The 22,625-nt window shown below is 31.8% G+C and overlaps 4 protein-coding genes across 6 annotated transcripts; 1 reads left to right on the forward strand and 3 right to left on the reverse strand.

The window, feature by feature from the left end:
• The first annotated feature begins 4,058 nt into the window (after positions 1-4,058).
• Positions 4,059-7,056, forward strand: LOC126669830 (protein FAR1-RELATED SEQUENCE 7-like). Of its 2 annotated transcripts, XM_050363396.2 has the most exons (3): positions 4,079-4,331; positions 4,445-4,507; positions 4,596-7,056. In XM_050363396.2, exon 3 carries the CDS (start codon positions 4,663-4,665, stop codon positions 6,916-6,918), a length of 2,256 nt encoding a protein of 751 aa, XP_050219353.1. In that variant the 5' UTR covers positions 4,079-4,331; positions 4,445-4,507; positions 4,596-4,662; the 3' UTR covers positions 6,919-7,056. The 2 variants fall into 2 exon arrangements, with proteins under 2 accessions (XP_050219352.1, XP_050219353.1); XM_050363395.2 differs by lacking the exon at positions 4,445-4,507 and having other exon boundaries at positions 4,059-4,331.
• Positions 7,057-7,679: 623 nt separating this feature from the next.
• Positions 7,680-9,987, reverse strand: LOC126667223 (protein trichome birefringence-like 43). The gene is made up of 5 exons (XM_050360191.2): positions 9,576-9,987; positions 8,878-9,049; positions 8,542-8,717; positions 8,296-8,454; positions 7,680-8,062 (listed from the first exon to the last, which is right to left on the reverse strand). Exons 1-5 carry the CDS (start codon positions 9,848-9,850, stop codon positions 7,768-7,770), a joined length of 1,077 nt encoding a protein of 358 aa, XP_050216148.1. The 5' UTR covers positions 9,851-9,987; the 3' UTR covers positions 7,680-7,767.
• A 1,550-nt stretch (positions 9,988-11,537) lies between these two features.
• Positions 11,538-13,388, reverse strand: LOC126669439 (membrane protein PM19L). Its single transcript, XM_050362902.2, has 4 exons — positions 13,133-13,388; positions 12,562-12,781; positions 12,435-12,480; positions 11,538-11,767 (listed from the first exon to the last, which is right to left on the reverse strand). Exons 1-4 carry the CDS (start codon positions 13,257-13,259, stop codon positions 11,663-11,665), a joined length of 498 nt encoding a protein of 165 aa, XP_050218859.1. The 5' UTR covers positions 13,260-13,388; the 3' UTR covers positions 11,538-11,662.
• A 1,226-nt stretch (positions 13,389-14,614) lies between these two features.
• On the reverse strand, positions 14,615-19,730 carry LOC126667591 (glutamine synthetase leaf isozyme, chloroplastic). 2 transcript variants are annotated; one of them, XM_050360595.2, is made up of 14 exons: positions 19,582-19,730; positions 18,279-18,538; positions 18,045-18,084; positions 17,842-17,945; positions 17,713-17,761; positions 17,493-17,599; positions 17,191-17,278; positions 16,973-17,101; positions 16,788-16,862; positions 15,689-15,742; positions 15,562-15,599; positions 15,298-15,457; positions 15,139-15,199; positions 14,615-15,011 (listed from the first exon to the last, which is right to left on the reverse strand). In XM_050360595.2, the coding sequence occupies exons 2-14, from the start codon at positions 18,530-18,532 to the stop codon at positions 14,872-14,874; spliced, it is 1,299 nt and encodes a 432-aa protein (XP_050216552.1). In that variant the 5' UTR covers positions 18,533-18,538; positions 19,582-19,730; the 3' UTR covers positions 14,615-14,871. The 2 variants fall into 2 exon arrangements, with proteins under 2 accessions (XP_050216552.1, XP_050216551.1); XM_050360594.2 differs by having other exon boundaries at positions 18,279-18,548; positions 19,582-19,729.
• Between the last annotated feature and the right edge of the window lie 2,895 nt (positions 19,731-22,625).

Raw genomic sequence — 22,625 nt, forward strand, 5'->3', positions numbered from 1 at the left:
TCATTTTAATTGTACTTTATGCTCGTGTTTTTTTTTTAAATCTTACTCACATGTGCAACTTGATTTTTTTGAATCATTTCAATTGCATTCATGGAAAAGTATCTCTTTATTTTAATTATATCTATTATTTTTTACTAAATAGTTTCTAACAGTTAACTAAATGGTTACTAATTTTATATATTTTTGCTGATCAACAGCGGGAGCATATTGCATTTTTTTTTGTATCAATATGGGAACATGAAGATGGCTCAAAATATTGAGAGTGACGAATAGGTTGAAGTTAAGAAGACGAATGTGGAAGCGAGAAAGGCAAAAATGAAGAGAAGGATTTAAAACTTGTGATTGTCTATTATATGGTTTGCGGTTGGTTAACCAATGGTTAACTAATGGTTAACCAATAATTTTAGATTTTAAAAAAGACGATTTAGGTTTTGTTCGACAGTTTCTGTTGCGGTGGTGAAGGCGGAGGGGTTTATAATAAAATTTTGTAATTATTTTTTTTGTTGGTTAACCAATGGTTTATTAATGGTACACCAATAATTTTGTTTGTAATATACTGTTAGTAAACGCTAGGTTAACCGTTGGAAACTTGTTGTATGGTTAATAAATTGTTGGTAAACTTGAATTGTGTATTTTAAACATACTGTACTTTAAAAAAATTAATAAATTTATTTTGAGTACACCGTTAGTTGATTGTGAGTAAACCGTCGATAAATTTATAGTTAATTTTCATCTTTTAAGAAATTAATATAAATTTTGTGATAGTACACCGTTAGTTAACCGTGATTAAAATATTGATAAATTTATAGTTAATTTTTAAAATATTATTTCCGTCTTTTAAGAAAAATAGCCAGCAAAGTCGCAATCGTAAAGGACAAACAAATATAGTAAATTGATAGTAGACCAATAGTTAACTACCTATTAGTTAACTACTAGTATACCGTTAGTAAATTGATAGTATCAATAGTTAACTACCTATTAGTTAACTGATAGTAGACCGTAAGTAAACTACTCATTTAGTAAACCAAAGGACAAACTAATTTTGTATATATTTATAATACTGATAGACAATCAATAGTAAATTTTTCTTTTAATAATTCGATAGTAAAAATTGTGTCTTTTTACCAAAATATTATTTCCATTTTTTTGAAAAAATAATCAATAAAGTCGCAATCGTAAAAGACAAATAAATATAGTAAATTGATAGAAGACCAATAGTTAACTACCTATTAGTTAACTAATAGTTGACTGTTAGTAAATTGATAGTAGACCAATAGTTAACTACCTATTAGTAAACTATTAGTGGGTGCTATCAAAGACTTGCAAGTATATAATGAGCAATTAAATTGATAGCAAATCGATGACAATATTTTTTAAGTTAAAAAGATTAAATTAAGTTTTTAAGTTAACCGATAGTAGACTATTAGTAAACCGTTATTAAACCAACTCATCTTTTAGTAAACTAACTTATCTTTTAGTAAATCGGTAGTAATTTATTTTTTTAAGTAAAATTGCCTTTTAGCAATCTAAAAGAAAAAAAAATCGCACATATTTATAATACTGATAGTAAACTAAATAATAATATATTTTATAATTTTATAATTTAAAAATAAACAATAGTAAATTTATTTTTTTAAGTAATCTGTTAGTAACCATTAGTAAATTTATAATAAAATTTATGTTTGGTAAATTAATAGTATACAGTTAGTAAATTATTAGTAAATTTATAGTAATTTATTTTTTTATGACAACTACAATTATGTTCATAGAAAGAATCCACACCACACAAATAAAACTATTAGATTAATATATTGCATTAAATTTTGAAGAGATCAAAAGTAACTATTATTGAAATTAAAAAAACATATAAATAAGTAAAGATAATGTGTCAAAATATCAATTTTTGGCTAACTTCCATCTTTTTAGTGGATTCTGGAAACATTAAGAGAGAAAATAATCCACCAACTTTCGTCATTCTTTTTCTTCTCCATAAACACCAAATTAATAAACATAAAGAACATAAACCCACTCAAACCTTCACTTCTCGCTCTATCCGCCCCACTCCCTTTTATCTTCCTTCAATTCAATTTTATTTCCTCCAAACGCTGCCGTATTACCTCCATGTAATTATTTTCCGGCATCACAATGTCGCAGTCGCTCCTGAAGCTCCCTCTCGCCAACTCGCGGTTCTCAATCATCAACTACAACATTGAATCACTCTCAATCAAATCCTCCTCCATGTCATCAGATCTTAATTCCAAAACCACGACGTCGTCTCCTCCTCAGATCTTTATCTCCGATAACGAAACAGGAAACAGTGCCGCGTTGTCGCAAAACTATAACAATACTAATAATATTTCTGATTCGAGTACAGTTGAAGTGGACGCCGTGATGGAGACGGAGCTGAAGGAGAACGAATTCAGAAGTACACGTCGGAGGAAGCTGGTGTGCACGGGTTTTCCGATGATGATAACGAGTAAAATCAAAGAAAAAAATTAATAGATGATGTTAACAATGATAAATCGTAAATTTCAAAAAGTGAAAATATATTTTTACAAATAAAATCAGTCAAACCGTCAATTTTAATATGTTTTGGTCAACCAGTATTAGTGAGAATATTTAGCTGTTTTGTGTGTATTTCTCTAAAAATCCCATAAGAATTTTATAAAAAAAATAGGCTTAATTACTTAAAAACCGCCCAATCTTTAAACTTTTTACATTTACACCTTGACAGAAAAAGAAAAACCATTTGCACCCTTACTTAGGTTTCATATAGAATTCGAGTAACTGTTCATTTTTAAAACATTGAAGACATAAGTGAATCTTTTTAATTGTTGGGGGCTCATTTGATCTATCTTAGAGGTATAAATAATCCTTATCTTTGCCACGTAGAATCCGGAGTCTTAAGAGCAATGAAACAGCGTTAAACCGAGTGGTCTGATTGTCCATTTTTACAAATGTTGGGGGGATTGAGTAAACTTTTCTGAACGTTGCAGGTTTACTTGATTCTCGCCCTGAAAAATTCTTAGGTGAACCGAGTCCACCACGTAGAATTATGAACCATCCATTTATTACGTGACACATGGCATGACTATTTGTATGAGGCAATTATTGAAAGGCAAAATTATTAATGAGTATTTAATGTGTTTTATTTAAAATTAATGTCCCTTTCATTAATTGGCTCATGCAAATAGTCATGCCACGTGTCACGTAATAAATGGATGGTTCATAATCCTACGTGTTCACCTAAGAATTTCTCGCCCCTAAATTTTAGGGGCATGAATGGCCCTTTCCCTAATATTTTTAAGAGAAAATTACACCATTTACCAAAAAAAATGAAAATAATTACAAAAATATATGTTGACTTTTTTCATTTACAAAAATATTAATAATATTTACAAAAGTACAAAAAAATAAAAAATAATATCAAACATACGGTGTATACTGTGGGTATAATGTTAGTATACTAATAAACTAACATTATATCAACATTGTACCAAAATTATACCAACATTATACATACTGAGATTTTATTAATATTAAATAAAAATTTACTAAAATTACATCAAATCGTATACTGAAAATTAAATTAATAATATACCAAAATTATACCATCAGTATACCAAGAGTATACAAATTTTCTAGTTCATTACCAACTATAGTGAAAAATACACATAAAAAAAAAATACATGTTATCAACTAGAAAATATATATAAAAATTTATAATCAATATACCAAAAATATACTGAAATTATACCAATAATAAACCAAATATTATTTTTAAATTATCTGATTTATAGTTTTAATATTCTAAAATTATACCATAATTATACCGACATTATACAAATCGTACTTTTGTAATTAATTTTCATTTTTTGATACTTTTGTAATTAATTTTAAATCAGTCGTATTTTTGTAAATAAAAAAAGTTTACAGGTATTTTTGTAAATATTTTTAAAATTTTAGGTACTTTTGTCATCGTCCCTATTTTTAATTGTGAATTAAATTTTGATTTATTAGCACATAAATAAATAAACGAAATTATGCCACAGAAAATATAAAATTGGCAAAGAAAGGAGCAAGAAGAGGAGCCAGGGCAGTCTTTTCTCTCAGATTAGTGAGCTAATTAAAATAAGATTTAGTGCCTCTCTCTCCTCTACCAGTTTCTTTAATTGCCAATCATTTTCTAAAGAACTTGATAATTCACATTTTGTTTTCAATTATTTATTATCAATCCAACCTCAAATTCTTTTCAATTCCACCCTTTTCCTTGTTCTCCGTTTGTATATGGGGTTTCATTCCAGTTCCGGTCTCTTCTCCGATATTAGAAGGTAACTCGTCTGCCCCTAACTCACCACTGAGTTTGACTCAAATTTGTAATTCCTTTACTGCCTTTTTTTCTGGGTTTTATTGGAACTGATTTGTTCATTGGTTTATTTTATAGTTACAACAAAATAATCATCTGGGCAAATCTTATTCTTGTTCTTATAAGCATAATTTAGCTAGAGTAAGTGAAATTTAGAATCACTGAACATGAATGTTTCCTTTATTTTTTGTTGTTAAAATTACCTTCCCGGTGCTTCCTACAAATGCAGTTCAGATGCCAATCTCAACAATGGTGACTGTGTGAATTCTGTGATTGTAAAAGCATATCCATCAGGCATGATTCGAGCCAATAATAACCTCAACACTTTCAATTTAGAAGAGTTGGGAGTTGAACCATGTTTAGGGCTAGAGTTTGATTCATCTGATGATGCTCGTGAATTTTATAATGCTTATGCGATTCGGATAGGATTCAGAATTAGGATTGGCCAGCTCTATCGATCTCGTACCGATGGTACAGTTTCATCTAGAAGATATGTATGCTCAAAGGAGGGTTTTCAGCTTAATTCTAGGTCGGGTTGTCCGGCTTTCATAAGGGTGCAATTACGGGATTCTGGAAAATGGGTGATTGATCAAATGCAAAAGGATCATAATCATGAACTTGGACTTGTGGATGATAGTCATCCTCCTGCTATGCAGCAGAGAGCTCCTAGAGCTAAGAAACCATCACCTGAAGTGTCTCAAAAGCCGAAATTTAAATTGCTTGAGAATTTTGATTATGGCTCCCCATGTGCATCTGGTGTCCTTAATGTTAAAAGGATTAGAAGAGAGGGGGATGAAGAACAAATTAAATCTGAGCCTCATGCTGGTCTATTGTTCAACTCAGCAGATAAAGCATATAGCTTCTATCAAATGTATGCAGAGACTGTTGGATTTAGAATTCGAATTGGTCAATTATTTCGTTCAAAGAATGATGGGTCCATTACATCCAGACGATTTGTGTGCTCCAAGGAAGGGTTTCAGCATCCTGCAAGATTAGGCTGTGGGGCATTTATGAGGATTAAGAGACAAGAATCTGGAACTTGGATTGTGGACCGTCTTCAAAAAGAGCATAATCATGGTCTCGCGCTTCAGACAGGAACTCATAAGAAAAACTATAATGCTCCAAAGAAATTCATAGATGATGTAAATCTTGGTTTGGATCCTATAGATATAGCTGAAATAAATAACGGGGACCCTATTGAGAGAACTCAAGAAAACAATATTGGGAGCGATTGGTATCGTTTACTTCTTGATTATTTTCAGGCTAAGCAAGCAGATGATACTGGATTCTTTTATTCAGTAGAAGTTGATGGTGGTAGATGCATGAATATTTTCTGGGCTGATGGTAGGTCTAGATTCTCTTGCAGTCAATTTGGTGATGCTATTGTGCTTGATACTTCATATAGGAACGGTAATTATCTAGTGCCATTTGCAACATTTGTTGGTGTTAATCACCACAAGCAGCCAGTACTTCTTGCTTGTGCTCTAATTGCCAATTTGTCAGAGCAGTCATTCACTTGGTTGTTTCATACTTGGCTAAGGGCAATGTCTGGATGTCGACCAAAGTCTATTATAGCCGATCAAGACATAGCATTACAACAAGCTATTGCAAAAGTATTTCCTGGAACACTTCATCGTTTTTCATTATGGCAAATTAAGGTTAAGGAGCGAGAGAATTTCAGATCAATGTCAAACGAGTTCAGATTTGAATATGAGAAGTGTATATACGAGAGTCAAACATCTGTTGAACTTAATACTATGTGGAGCGCACTGATAAGCAAATATGGGCTAAAAGAGAATACTTGGCTTAAAGAAATGTATGAAAATCGTGAAAGCTGGGTTCCATTTTACTTGAGAACAAAATTTTGTGCGGGCATTCCGATCAAAGAATGTTTGAAATCTTTCTTTGGTACAAGCTTGACACCAAAAACATCACTTGGAGAATTCATTTCTAGATATGACCAAGGTCTTGCTCGATGGCGGGAGGAGGAAAGAAAAGAGGATTTCAATTGTTACAACATGCAGCCCTTTTTGCAAACAAAAGAACCTATTGAAGAACAATGTAGAAAGCTTTATACACTTACCATGTTCAAAATATTTCAAAATGAGCTACTAGAGTGCTATAAGTATCTCGGAATAAAGACTTATGAAGAAGGAACAGTTAGCAGATATTCAGTAAGGAGGTGCGGTAATGAGCTTGAGAGACACGCAGTTACTTTATGCGCATCCAATCTGAATGTATGCTGTAGCTGTCAAATGTTTGAATTTGAAGGTATTCTGTGTAGACATATTTTGAGAGTCTTCAACTTGTTGGACATAAAAGAAATTCCATCGCGCTACATTTTACATCGGTGGACTAGAAATGCCGAGTATGGTACTGTGGACAATGTTGAATCTGGTGTTAGTCCTCAAGAACTGCAACCAATCATCACGTGGAGTATGAGAGAATCAGCCTGTAAATACATAGAAGCTGGTACATCATCTCTTGAAAAATACAAGCTTGCCTATGAGACTATGCGAGAAGGTGGCAGAAAACTTCGCTGGCAAAGGTAAGTCAACAAAATTTCACTCCAGTACTAATTTTTGTAGTTTAAGCTTGCTTATGGGTAGTTTATGTAAATTATAAATTTTTTGCTCACTGTTTAGTAAGATGATTTGCAATGGATAATGCTATATTACTTTGCATTTGAATCAGAGTTCTGAATGATATATGCTGTGCACATATTGTCTTAAATCTCAATCATTTGATGCTCTTTTTAACATACTTTAGTCGGGACTGGAGTGAATCTTTATTTGGTGTGAGAAGGACACGTCTTGTATTAGATGTTGCCCGATACTGTTGGCAAACGGTTTGTTTAGTTAAGAACTGACCGATTTAACTAAAATTGATTATTTTCTCTCTTTAACCGAACCAGCCGAAGTATCAATTTTGACTGAAACCAATTTGTCTGAATAAACCAAATCTTAAAAACGCAAAACTGAACTGATTGAATTAGTCGGATAATTTAATTAATTCGGTTAAACTGATAAAAATATAAAAATAATTAAAAATATGAAATATTTGGTTAAACAAATATTTAGACCAATTAACATTATCCGAACTAAAAACATTTATTGACCAAGCTGATATAACGGAATTAACCAAAAAATTAACCGAACTTGACCAAAATAGATCGGTTAAACTGGTTTAACTGACTGTCTGCTCATCCTTAGTTATTAAAGACTATTTATCAGCTAACAATAGCATAAGTCTTTTATAATTTGGATAAATGCGAATGTAAATTTGGTCAATTCTGGTAATTATGCAAAGAGAATAGAGGAAAACCCAAAACTGTGATGCTCAATTTGTTAATTGCTAAGAATACTTCCTTACACTAGTAGAACACTGCAACATTTAAAGATCTAACTGAGAGCTGCTTGTAAGAGCACATTCCAAGTATCAGGAACTCCGGGAAGGCACCAATGGCTACAATCTGTGGCGCGGTGCCCACCGATTCCATAAGCTGAAGGATGCCCATCTTTTCTCAGTTGTGAAAGGGCTGTGATGTTAAGCAAAGTAACTTGCTTTGAAATAGTCGGCAAAACTCTTTCTACAATAGCTTCTGCTGGATGTACACCTCCTGGGTAGTTAGGCTTCAAATATGGCTCTGTTTCTCCTCTGCAATTTTTTCCCGACGAGTCGCCCCAATCTGTAGAACTGTCAGCGAATATTGGTAAATTGTCCTTCTTGATTCTTTAAAGGTCTTTGATTTAATCTAATCAGTAATTAAGGGTGAGCAAAATTTTCACTGAACCAATTACTTTCGGTCGGTTAGATTTTAGGGTTTTTATATTTTGACTTTTTGGTCACCACGACTGGTTTGTTTGGTGAATGTTCACCCCTAATCAGTAGTGACTATTGATGTAGTTATTTTTTTAAGATTCACTTACTTCTCATGATCCGGGGAAATACCCTGGAAGAAGACCTTGGTTTTAGCAGGATCAATATTCAATTGGATCCATCTTGCCCATGTACGTAGTGCCTTTTCGTACGCCACCAATCGATCCATATCTCTATAAATCTTATGTCCTTGTTGAATGAAATCCCATCTGCAGAATTATATATGTACAGTTACAGCTTTTCGATGTATGATTTTCGATTTAAAATTTAGAATTCGTCTTGATAGATATGTTTACGGTTGCTTTCGTCCTGTGTGAAGCCACCAATGCCATGTGTTGAAGATCAATGTGTCAGCTTTCTTCCATACATTTCCACTACTGATGGAGTCAAGTTTTAGAACTCTTCCCATTTTTTCTGCAACTGTGTCTACCAGAAGTGCATTCCTTGACAGCATTACTGTAACATTGTACTCCTACATACAGTAAAAATCGACATCAACGGTAGAAATTATATAATTCGGAAACAGAATTCTAAAACGAGAAATGCTGAAACTGAAAACGGTCAAAAAGATATTTTTACAAGCGTTTTTGAAAATAAAAATGAACACGAAAACAAATTAAATATGAACTTACTGTGAATTTGAACGTAGATAACCCTCCTGCTCTCCATAAGGTGTAGTTGGCTTCTGGTACAGCTGTGTGGAGCATGCAGTTAAGAGATTGCCATTGATTCAAACTTATAGAATCTCCTACAAACATTATACTCTTTCCTCTCATTTTTGTTAACAATTTTCTTCCATTGAACCTGCATTAAAATTTGACCTAATTTTATCAAGTTGGAGTTTATCAACTTTTGTTAAGTGTTCATTAAGAAAGCAGTTGAACATACAAGGTGTGATCTAACTACCACTTACAAGTTACAACACACGTTTTAGAAAGACAATTATTTGTCTCGACCATGGAAACTCATCGAATCCTATTGCTTCCGTGTTTCATTTCCATTTTCGAAAATACTTTTCAAACTCCAAAACTTTATTTTCATAACATATTCCTATAGAAAATAATGTTTCGTAGTTCCGGGTTCCAGCGTTTCTATGCACAATGCACGTCTCAACCTGTTTATTTGTCTTGACCACGGAAAGTTATCGATCAAATCCTATTCATCGGTCTTTTATTTTCATTTCCAAAAATACTATATAACTCCAAAACTTCATTTTTCTAACCCATTCTTATAAATAAAATACTGTTTTGTTTCGTGATTTTCGGTTTCAGCATTTCCATACATCATAAATCACTGTAAAAACTTAAAAAGAAAAGGGAAAAGTTAGAACCTTGGTAATCTGGAGGAAGTTGGCTTCCATCTATAACTGAGATAATATCGGTCCGGTCGACCGTTGTTTACGCAATTAAATTGTTGAAGAATGAAAGGACAATTTGATGCATTATAAAGAGGATAAGATGAATCATAAACCCATTTTCCCTGATAAAGATCACTCCCATAATTTATATTATGATTCTCAATTACTTTACTATGTATTACTCCATTTACAATATGCATAAAAGATACTACAACCAAAAGAGCCGTTGCAAGAGCAATCGCCTCCATTGCAAACTTTATATATAAAAAAAAGATATAGAATTTGCAAGAATATATGAAATGTGTGTGTATATATATATGTACTAAAAAATGAGCAATAACATGATTGGGGTTAGCTGACGGTAAGGGGTTATTTGCACCATATTTTTATATGTTAAATGGTTGAATTTTATTGAGCTAGACTTGAGGAGTTTAAATATTCTCTGCTCACGAGTATAAGGATGTAACTGTACTGTTTTGCCTGAAATTAAGTTTTTCTTTGCTAATTTTTGCCTCATACAAAGAGTACACATTCAAAATCATAATTACATGTTTATATAATTCCAGAAATAATGCGAAAAAACTGCCTTATTCTGGCTTTTGGAGTATTAATTATTTGTAGTTAAAATAATTTTTTTCTAGTAAAAACTATACCAGGAATGATGTGACGAAATTCTAGTGAAATTAATTTGATTTGACAAAATGTGATTTTCAATAAGTGAAATATGAAAATGTTATATGTTTTTCACTATTTTTCAATGAAATACAATTATTATTAATTCTATTTTGACCTATTATTTTAATTTCTTTTTATTTAAAGGGAAGCAAAAGCTTTTAAAAAACTAATTTATGATAAAACTACTATTTGATGCTCCAACAAGATCATGAGTAAGCCATGAACTAACAACGGTAGGAGGTTGTCTGAATATGTGAACCCCTTTAATTTCACCATCATATTTTCTTTTTTAATATTTCGTTCTAATTAATAATTTCTATCCATAAAATATTTTTGACTTTAATCATTCATTTTTATCTCTTTAATTAATGTATCTTGATAATTAGAAAAAGTAATGCATTTGATGTAATCTAAGTAGCACGAAAACGGAAAACAGAAACGACGCAAAACGGATACGGAAAAACCGCCTTTTTTTTAAATGGAGGACAAGAAACGTGGGGTAAATATGTAAATAATAAAAATATAGGAATATATTTATAATATTAAAAATTATGAAATGTTGTATATATTAAATTTTATTTATATATTTTTGCCAATTAATATAAGAGAAAATTATGCTGAGGTCCCTAAGATACATAATTAACAGCTCGGTATCGCTTGTTTCAGAAATAAACTTATGCCTCACTTGGTTGAGGGTAAATTCTCTAAGGAAGTCTGACTTCTCGGGAAATAGCATTTTTTTCTTACTTGATTTATTTTTGTCAATCTATTTCATGAAAAGTTGATGGGTTGACTTTTCTTTAAATAGGGAAATGACTTTTCTGGTAAAACGGAGGTAAGTTCTATTTCTCTAGTTAAATTAATTCAAATGTTATTATATCTCTATATTTAATTTGTAAATTTAGTTATCGAAGATAATATTGTCTTTAAATTTAAATTAATTAAAAATAGAATACAACTTATCGGGAAGTTATTAAGTGAACCAAGCAATAAAAAAATTGATTTTCTCGACACTAACTTTTTCAGTAACTTCCCGAAAATTATAAATTTTTAAACCAAATGAGTTTTTCAGTTTTAGTTCTGTTAACTGAGAGCCCTTTTTATTAATTAGGACCAAATCACTTAACGAAATTGAAATTGAGAGACTCGCTTGAAAGTGCTTTGAAATGTGAAAATCCCGTAATAGCTAATCCGGTCCATTGATAGACCCATTTATAAAAATGATCGATTATGAAATGAAAATGGCAGAAACCAAACAAATCAAAGAAATAACAAATCCAATTGAAAAACAAGAGAATACATTACATCTGAAAGGCTCAGAAATTCTCAACAGAAAGAATAAAAATCATGGCAAACATAGGAAATGATCAAAGAAGTTGGGTTGGTTAGGCTGTTGATGGTGCATGAATGTCTTGAACCCCACCATAAATGGCACCAGTGCACAACAATTGGGTGCCGCTCACTATTATGGTCACCACTTCTAGTGTCCGCTGTTTTTCAACACAACCACTTCCATTGTTAGATCCACCAAAAATAATGATTTTTTTAAATATAAGACAAAAATACAGGATAATTTTGCGGTTACCAAACTATAGTGTTTTTACCATTTGGATACAGATTATTAAATTCTTATATTTTAATAATCAAACTTTAGTTTTACTAATAAAACAAGTCGCGAAATGATTACTTATGTCGATAAAAAAGTGATTAGGTAACTATTTTATAAGTAAGAAAGGTTCATTTTGTCCCTGAATTAGACGCAAAAGGTCAATTAAGGTCAAGTTCATGACTTTGAAAAAAAAAACACTATAAATTTGACATTTTGACCCAATTCACCCCCTAAGATGAAGTGGCTCCAAAATAATTGGAGCAGTATATGAAAATTAGAGCTCATGGTGCAGACAATTGTTAGACAATTTAAAGTTGAAAGGATAAAACGAGCAAAAAAATTAAATTTAGGGTGTTTTTTTTAAGAGTCATGGCTTAATTGATATTTTGTGCCAAGTTGAGTGGGCACAATGTACCTTAATTTATTGATTTTATAAATACTATTATAGCGACTGTAAAAGAAATTAACCCGAAAAATATTTTGACCTTAGGGGTGATAATAATTATATTCGTGTACATAGTTGTGAATTTAGTGTTGAACTAACTTACCAAGTTTGCATCGGTCCAGCCTACGTTAATCTCTTTACATGCCAATCTGCACAATAAATAATAAATTTTAAACTCAAATGATCTGAAAATTAAAAACAACGAAAAAAAAGTGGGAATATGAATTAACCCCATGGCTAGAAGAGTGAGTGACAAGGCTGTGACAGAAGACGCAGCAGCTGTATGCAAATTTGGAACATTTAATTGAAGCATATTATATAGTCCACTTAGAGATGTAACGATGCCAACCATGCTGGAAATCAGAGAGAAAATGACGAGAGGACCGGTCGCCATGTTCCCCATCGGAAAATATATCGGAAATATATGAGCAGGAATCGATAAAAGAGACGCTGTATTATTAAAACACAACGCGTTAGCATATATTTATGGCTAGCGCGGATATCTAAATGATGAAATAAAAACGCTAAAAATAAAAAAATAGCAAATTTACATTTTTTACAAGAACAGACTATTAATATAAATTTTTTGAGTTCGAAACGTTTTTGGAAAATGCTGAAGTGTGAAACGGTCAAATTACATCATTGTATAAAGTTCTAGAATTTCGGAAGCGAAATTGGAAACGGCAAAATTACATTTTATAGAATACAAAGTTTCAGAGTTTTGAAATTATTTCCGAAAACGAAATGAAATGTTGAAACGTAAGAATCGACAAGCTTTCCGAGTAACTAGATTTTTGGTACCTGTTTCATAAGATCTATGAATTGCATGATTGACTGCCCATGAAGCAATGACTAGTATGATAAAGTATAAGGCAATGTTGATGATGAACAGCAAGAATGCTGCTGATTTAGTTGCTCCTGAAGCCATGACCTCCTTCAGCAATGAGACAAAAGGATTTTTTTTTAATTTCACTCTGCTTCAGAGAATTGCATATATGTAATGCAAGGAAATAAGGAGTTAATATTCTTTTCTGAACAAAGGTGGTTTTATATATTTATATTTTATTTTCCTCTACTTATTCCATTGGTATAGGGCTGGCAATGTCGACTAGACTCGTGTCCATGACACAAGAAATTAAGCGGGTTCTAATTGAATTTATATAATTTCGGATCATAGGTCATTTATGACATGGTAAAATAGTATATTCAATTAATCTTCTTAACCCGTCAAAGACATTTTTGAGTCTATTTATTTAATTGTCTTAATTAGTTTACTTATAATATGTGATACAAATATATTCATATAACATATATATGAAAAATTATAATTTATAATTATAAATTACAATTTTATTTGTTGTTTGTTGTATGATGGTTTGTGATTGTTTAGGATGTTTGTTGTTTGATTGTATTCATTTTAATAAAAAAAATAAGTCGAATATATTTTAAAAAAAAACGTGTTAAATAGATTAGATAAGTTTTTTTGTGTATGTAACGACCTATTATGACTTTTTTGATAAATGGGTTGGACAATTTATACATGTTAATATGCTAAACAAATGTGTCATGTGTATGTTTGATATTTTAATAGGATTGCTTAAATATGTCGGGTTCAGATTGAAAAATTACAGGATTGCTTAAATATGTCGGGTTCAGATTGAAAAATTATGTCTAAATTTGAATAGGTATCCGACATATTTATAACACGGTGATATGAACTGACAGTCCTACATTGCTAGATAGATTTTCTTGATTTTCAGGAAATGTTTTTTAGTTCATTATGTTAGCTGGAATTTAATCATTAAAGGGTAAGGAATCCAATTAAGTGTTGGATAGGTATCCCTTTTTCTTGGAATAATAAGCTTTTCTTGCTGTACAGGCAATACAGGAACAAAGTTAACCTCGAATCACTTTCTCTTTTTATTTTATTTTTGGTTAGGCACTGCAATGTCCGGAATCACTGTCATGACTAATTCACCGAGCTGGATAATACCCGTTAAGACTAGAAAACTCTTTTATAGTTTTTTTTTAAAACTGTTCGATATTCAGAACTCGAACCATAGACCTTTGGTAAAGGAGAAAAGAGCCCTTGTTGATGGTACATGAAAGTTGATGAACAAAGAAAGTAAATGGTGATAAAAAGTGAATTTCTACTCATCTTTTTGGATAGTTTGTTCCAATAACAAGAAACAAACTCAACAACAAATGGAATGTAGGGCAATCAAAATCAAGAACTTGATGTGAAATCACCAAACAGAACTTCCCAGAAATTGCCAAAAAAGCTGAATAAAAAATGGTTCAAACAATAAGTAAATAAATGTTTACCCATAAGTACAAAACTAATATGGGCAATGAAGAATCCTTATCCATATGATGTTTCTCAATCCAAGAGACCATTTTACAATCTGATAGCATCAGGACTCTTATTTACACAGATCATTCCTAAGGACTAACACCAGAAAGCTTTCCCTCAGCGCAGGCCAATGAAATTCAAGTCGATTACTTCCTGCGCTGATGAGGTTGTCTTCAACGAAATCACCTTAAACTTTCAACGAAAGCTTCTGAGCAGCGAGAGCTTCAGCCTCAAGGGTTGGTTCCCATAGAAGTGTACTCTCCGCCAGTAATCCGGTCACCACATACGGGTCCATGTTGGAGGCTGGACGTCGGTCTTCCAAGTACCCTATGACAGAAAAACAACAACAGAAAGATCACTTGATCATTGGAGCAGATGTCGATTCTGGCAATGAAACTAACAGGAAACAATTAACGAAAGCTGACATGTATGAATAGAATAGGGCATGCAGTACCTTTGCCATTCTTCTCGGTATCACGCCCTACTCGGATTGAGCAGCCACGATTAGCCACTCCCTGAAAGTTAAATTTTGGAAAACATAATTAGCAGCGTACGAAAATGTATTTCAGTCTTAGGAATTGGATACAGTCATACAGATATCCTCTGATCATACCCATGAAAATTGGTCGATGCTGGCAGTTTCATGCTTTCCGGTCAATCTTCTTTCATTTCCTTCACCATATGCACTGATATGTTCTTTGTGGCGAAGTGACAGATTCAAGATTGCTTTCTTTATCACTTCAAAGCCGCCATCTTCCCTCATGCTCTTTGTGCTGTAACACAAAATATAGTATTACTGAAACGATTCTGGTACGTTTCATATGTATTTATATTGTATAAGAGTTTTATATGCAAGATCAAGTAAAGATCATATTGCCTGTAATTGGTGTGGCATCCTGCACCATTCCAATCACCCTGTTGGCACAAAGAACGAAGAGTTTTACAATTATCTCATGAAAATTCTGAGTTAAAGGCGAAAAACTTAACATGAAGATTGAAATCACCTCTATAGGTTTTGGATCAAGGGTGAGAACTACACCAGCTTGTTCTGTTATTCTCTGTCAGGACAGAAGGTAAACGTTAAAACATACTCGGTCCTTTCACTAAAATTAGCTCGATTTTGTCCTGTTTCTAGTTTTGATTGTTTCAAATTGTTAGTCCAATCTAAGACGAGCAATATGGATCGAACCAAAGAACTCAATAGACAGCATGAAGATGCAGTAGGTTAACTTTACAGTTGATACTATTATGTTTAGAAGTAAAGCTTATTTGAGTTGAACTGTTGAAGTGGGATAATTCCACATTGGTTGTGTGTGTGACAATATGTGTTTATATATTGGTTGGACCTCTTTACTTAATACCAATTGATTTTAAGATGGAATATAACATGGTATCAGAGTTTGTCCATTCACACAATTTAAAATTTGAATTTGGTCAGGCCCATGCGAGGCATGAGGAGGATCGACTGCTCTGCTCGGTCACGCTACGCGTGAGGGGGAGTGTTGAAGTGGGATAATTCTATATTGGTTGTGTGTGTGAGTGGACATGTGTTTATATCGGTTGGGCGTTTTAAGATGGAATCTAGGGTAATTGATTCTGACCATCATTGAATTTTCGAGTTTTTTCATTTCAGTAAGTAAACTATTTTTTTTTTCATTTTGATCACCGAACTTTCATTTTTTTTCATTTTGATACTTCAGGCCAAAAATGCTTGTGGCAGCCGGAAGTTGACATGTGACAACCGAATTTTACAAGTTTTACTTTGAAAATTTATCACATACATAATTTCACTTTGAAAATGACTTTTTAGATCAAATAATGCATATATGGCAAGTTTTCAGGTTAAAAAAAAATTAGTTTCGGCTGCCACCTAAGCATTTTTGGCCATAAAATACTAAAATGAAAAAAAATGAAAAAAAAATAGTTTAGTGACTGAAATGAAAAAATTCAAAAGTTCAGTGATCTTCAGGATCAATTACCCTGGAATCTAACATGAACAATGTGCTATTATAGTTCATATCTTACTTCTGTTCAGGAAGAAAAAATTGACTATCTTGCTGATGAGGTCGGCATTCTTTTGAATAACAACTAAATAAAAATTACCTCAAGGATGTATCTTGAGCACCAAATGTGATCTCCCGCTTCAATTCCCACGCTTGGACCGACTTGATATTCCCACTGGAAAACATTGAAAAAATTAAGGGTAATGAAACTGAGCAGTCAAGCTTACGGCATTACTTCAGTTATCTGCAAGTAAAACATGCAAAAGCTCGCGGTGAGGGTTAAACCTGGCCGGGCATAACCTCCCCATTTGTGCCGCTAATGTTAATTCCAGCATATAAACAAGCCTTGTAATGAGCATCTGATATGTCACGACCAAATGACTTATCTGCTCCAGCTGCACAGTAGTAAGGACCCTGAGAAAAATATAGAAGAGCTGGTCACCTTCAAATTCCATGTCACGGTAGATTACGAGAAACTGAATGGCTGAACTGAAGAGTCTTACCTGAGGACCAGGATAGGCTCCAACAGGCCAGCCCAAAGGCCACTTCACATTTGGTTGGAGTAAGGTGTACTCTTGCTCAATTCCGAACCTAGATTAAGAAATTTAATGAAAAAAACATAACTGCCTAAGTTATCACAAACATAGTACATAATAATTTACTCAATATATTGAATAACTGACATAAAATGGAAGAACAAAAACTGAAAATGGCTCCAAAGCTCAAAATCATGAATATTTCCCAGCATATATAGATAATGCTTATAAAATTTGGAGTACTGCATGAAAACAAGACTGGGACGTACCATGGAACTTCATCTGCAACCTTCTTGTTGCTGAAAATACTGGCAGCGCGATGGCGTTTGTTTGTAGGGATAGGCTCACCTGCTGGTGTGTATGCATCACAAATTACCTTTACAAAACAAACAAAACCCATATCAACAAAGACAACAAAACAAAACCAATATCAACAAACATGGTATTTCGAAACCAAAATCGTTAGCTATTGGCTCCATTAACACTCACCAGAATATTGTTACCTCCACGGAAAGGATCCTTGAAAATTGCCTGGGGGCTGGATAAAATCAGAAGTTAAGGCTTTGCTTGATGATGAATATAATGCAGAAATTTGTCAATATTCTCATGGAATCTTACTATAGAATAACTTCACTATCGTCTCCTGGTGCTTGTCCAGTACTTGACCCATCATAGTTCCACTTGGGAAGCTCAGATGGATGTTCCACAGGCTTTGAGAGAGTCTGAAGGAATAAACTGATCAGCAATGTGACAGGATGCAGTAAAAATATGCATTAGTAAATGGAAAAATTTACTAGCTGATATTTTTGTTATTCTATTACCCTTGACTTGCTTCTCACATCAATACCGGTTCCTCCAATCCTGTTTCAAAAAAAATGTATGTATCATTAGTTAGTGATACAGTTAACTTGTTCAGTCTACTTGAAAATAAAAGCAAATTAAGAAGGGCCAACTAAAAGAAGCCGAAGGCTATACCAATTGTGACTGTAGATGAGATCTCCCTCAGGATATGTTTTGGTAACAAAAAATAGAAATACTACGAAATAAGTATGTACCAGATATACTCAGCGATGATTCTGTCGGTGTATGGTGTGATGTCCAAATTTAGAAGATCTTCCATCCTATTGATGGTGCTGTTGTCAGAGTTCACTGCAAATACCCTAAGTCTGCCAGTATTTTTAGCTGCGACTTTCTTATTCTGCTTTAGCAGCAGGGAATTCCACATCTTCGTCGTCAGGGGGCTCGCAGGCATTGAATTCTTTGGGATTCTCATCTGCCATTGTGCAGAGGGTGCCAAGATCTGTGCCATTTTCACCTACACTTTGCTGGAAAATCAGAACAAGTGAATAACAAAGAACTTAACATCTTAAAACTTAACATCAAGGTGACCAACTTAAAAACTGATCTAATTACAAACCCACTAGTTATCTACATTTTCCTCATGTCATTTTCCAATAGCTCTAATTCTATTTCACCTGCAAAACTCCTATCAAATTCCATTTCTTTAATTATTATTAGGCCACTAGGAGCCATTATTTCATTCTTACCCGGTTCAGGTGAGATCTAATGCTCCTAACTGCTGTTTAACAATGTCAATCAACTTTTATGTTGTTAGGATGTCAATTATCAATAATGATTACCATTCAAAGTCAGTTAAACTACAAAACAGCATATTTTGTATGGTTAAAGGGCAAATAAGAAGATCCAACTACACACCAATGAGCTATAGCTCAAATAGTATAAGCACTTAGCAGCAAACTGCGGAATCTTATTTCATTTGAATACATGCCAAGTAATTTCCTTTTCTCCTATGTGAAATGAAAAATGAAAAAACTTTATTGCATAATTTCTGATAAGGAGAAAGGAATTTGTGGCATAAAATGAAAAACGACAATAAAGCATATGTTTTCTAGCTACTATTCTATCATGTTCCTGGTGGACCAGATCAGTAACTTGCATAAACAAACCTCATAAAGTACATCACTTTTTTAAATGACCAAAATGTCCCAAATTAAACAAATAGTAACATCCAAGCCCTTAACAACATCTTACTGGAGAACAATAATAACACATCATGAACAATTGGAAGGTAGCATAACAAACACAAATCTTCAAACTTTCTAGAGAACTTTCTAGTGAGAGAAGCCCAACAAAAAATAAACAAAAAGACTAAAACTTCAATTATCTTTTAACTTCAAGAATTCATAACTCCATGCATAGTATACAATTTATGGATCTTCAGTCAACTTTTTTCATTTTCTATATTAAAGAACTGACCATGTTTGACATCAAGTGCAGCTTTAACTCATAATGAGACCAAAAAAAAACTAAAAAATGGACATTGATGAAAAAACTGACCTTGGAACAGTAAGAAAAATGGCTGGTGGAGCAGAAAAGTTGATGGTTTTGGCTGTGTGAGTGAGGGAGGGGGAGAGAGTGAGAGCAGTTTTAGTAGTTGCAAAAAGACTTTTTATATGTAAGAAAGGGCAGTGACGGGTAAAGCAAGAAAATTTGTGGGGCTCTTTGGCTTTTGTAGAGGAGATAGGGGTGTACTTTTGAGTGGAGGAAATTTGTTTATGCTCTCTTTCTCAAGATTCTGATAAGAGTTTATTGATCACATTTGGAAGTTGAAAAAACATTATGAATTTATAATGGTTTTTAAATATCCATTTTAATTATTTGTATTTATTTTTTATTTTTAATCAATTCATAACTCTGGTAGTATTATTTATTTATTTTATTTAAGACTAATCTCAATTATTGAAGTACCAAAAATATAAAAATCAAAGACTCATCGACAATACAATAAGAACGATAATCATTCACAAAAACGTTTTTTAGCCAATAAATGAGTTATCTGATTATGTTAGGGGTTGCAAACTGAAATTTAATTTAAGTAAACTATAAACTAAGCATGGAATCTACTAAGACGACTACATCAAATGAAAAAGTCATCACATATAAAAATCTTAAGTTTTTTTAAAAAAAATACATGTTGAAGCATGTAAGCAACAAATTATCTATTGTCGTTCACATTTTCATTATTTCTACCAACCTTCGAAAATATTTAAATTATATGTTTTCATCAAAAATTATTTTTAATTTCAATTGCTAAATTTAGTATTTTGTTTATCGTGTTAATCGAATATAAATTTCGCATGATCACTAGATGTTCAATTTGTTCATTTTTTTATTAAGCTATATACATACAACAATTATCAAAATTAAATATACATATTTAAGCTTACGTAGAACTAAATGTTTAAACAATAACATGTTCGATATTATTTACAGATCACCTAATATATTTAAAAGTCATATTATATGACCATTTAAACATAACAATACAACCAAATTCTTTTTTTTATATATACAATTTTTTTATTAAAGATGACAAAATAAACTATTATTATAAAGTACAACTAACGAACCTTAATCAAAGTAATTAGAAACATATTAAAATTATTGCAAAAAAAAATATCTATGATCAAATAATTTTATTTTTATGGTAGAGGCGGCTTGATCTAGTCTTCATATTAAATTTCTACTCAAAATGGAGTTAATTTTATTTTAAAAATGATGAAAAAATAACGATAACAAATATTAAAAGAAAATACAAAATAAAATTAAAATTAAATTGGTTATCATCATCAACACAAAAAAACACATCTTTTGTACTATTGATGACAATTAAAAAATTAAGTTTTTAGAGTTTCTGAAAGTAAATGCAGATTTTTAGAGAAAAATAAGAGAAACGTGTTACTCTATTATAGTATTTAATAAATTCAATAGTATTATTATGAGTAAAATATATAATAAATTTGTTATATATAATACTTAGAATATCGGTGGACATTCAGTGAATAAATCTATTTTTTATTTGTATTTTTAAAGTTTTTTAATTATTTATATAAGTGATTGAAGTTTTATGATCATCTTGATGAAAGTTGCAAAAAAACTATCCTTAATTATTTTATATATTTATCTATTATGAATATGAGAAAAGATATTAATATATATAGTGATCCTATTTTATTTTTTATTTAATTAGAATAATAATTTATGATTATTTAATTTGTAAATTTTTTTACATATACTCTTTATTATATTAATTGAATCAAGTGGGGTCTAAAAAATATACTTAAATCCTATTTCACATCATTATTAAAAGTATTAATGGAAATTAATAATTTTTAAATTTAGTTAAAACTCTATATTTAGATTATGTGTGAATTAAAGAAATACATGGACTAAGTGCTTATATTATTAATGAATATAAGTGCAACCATCATGACTAGCCATGAATGGTAGATTCTTAGCTAAATTATTATACTATTATGGTTGTTTTTAATTTATACCAGTTCCTATGAATTTTATCATTTTCATAAATTTTTAATTTATATAAATTAAATATTTAGTTTTAATTTTTTTATTAAAAGAGTTATTACTGGGGATGTAAACGAAACGAGCCGAGCCGAGATTTGGAGTATTCATATTCAGCTCGTTTAGTGAACAAGGTGTTCATGTTCGTTCGAGCTTTGAAGGGTGTTCATGTTCGATTTGTTTAGATTTTATAATGTTCATGTTCGGCTCGTGTTTGTTCCTTTAGTTTAAACGAATAATCTCGCGAACTAGCTCACGAACAAACTCGATAAGTGCCAAACGAGTCCGTTTGCAATCCCGTTTGCGAATCTGTTTGTTTAATAGCTACAACAAATAAAATTCGCACAAAACTATGTCAGTTTTTTATATTGAAACTGTAGTTTTGTTAAACCTTTGTATTTTTAAAATTATATATAAGGTATTTATATAAATTAATTTAAATACGAGTCAGTCCGCGAACACCCTGAGTTTCTAAACAAGCTTGTTCACGAACTTTATTCGACCTCGTTCCAGAACTCTTATTCGAACTCGTTCCCGAACTCTTATTCGAACTCGTTCATGAACCGCTAATCGAGCCGTTCGTGAACCTAAACGAACCGAACACCGATATATTCATGTTCGACTTGTTTAAATATCAAACATAAAATCAAGATCGAACTCGGTTCGTTTAGTTTACGAACGAACACGAATCGAGCTCTTATCGAGCCGAACACCTAGATGCTCACGAGCAGCTCAGTTCTTCTTCTCCCTTAGCTATTACTACACAGTATTTTCTTGAATTTTAATTAATTTAAATAACAAATTTAATTTTATAGAGCAATTGATTATTAAAGTTAATTTTAATTGGAATCAAATTAAAAATTATGTCTAATATATTATTTTGAAGTTAAATAAATAAATATAAGTAATATTTATAATAAACAAATTTAGTAAATAATGTTAAATTAATTCCGCATAATTGCGGCATACGACAATTTTTTTCCTTTTTCAATAAGGCATACGATACGACTACTTAATTT

The sequence above is a fragment of the Mercurialis annua genome, linkage group LG2 (assembly GCF_937616625.2).
Source record: "Mercurialis annua linkage group LG2, ddMerAnnu1.2, whole genome shotgun sequence".
NCBI lineage: Eukaryota > Viridiplantae > Streptophyta > Magnoliopsida > Malpighiales > Euphorbiaceae > Mercurialis > Mercurialis annua.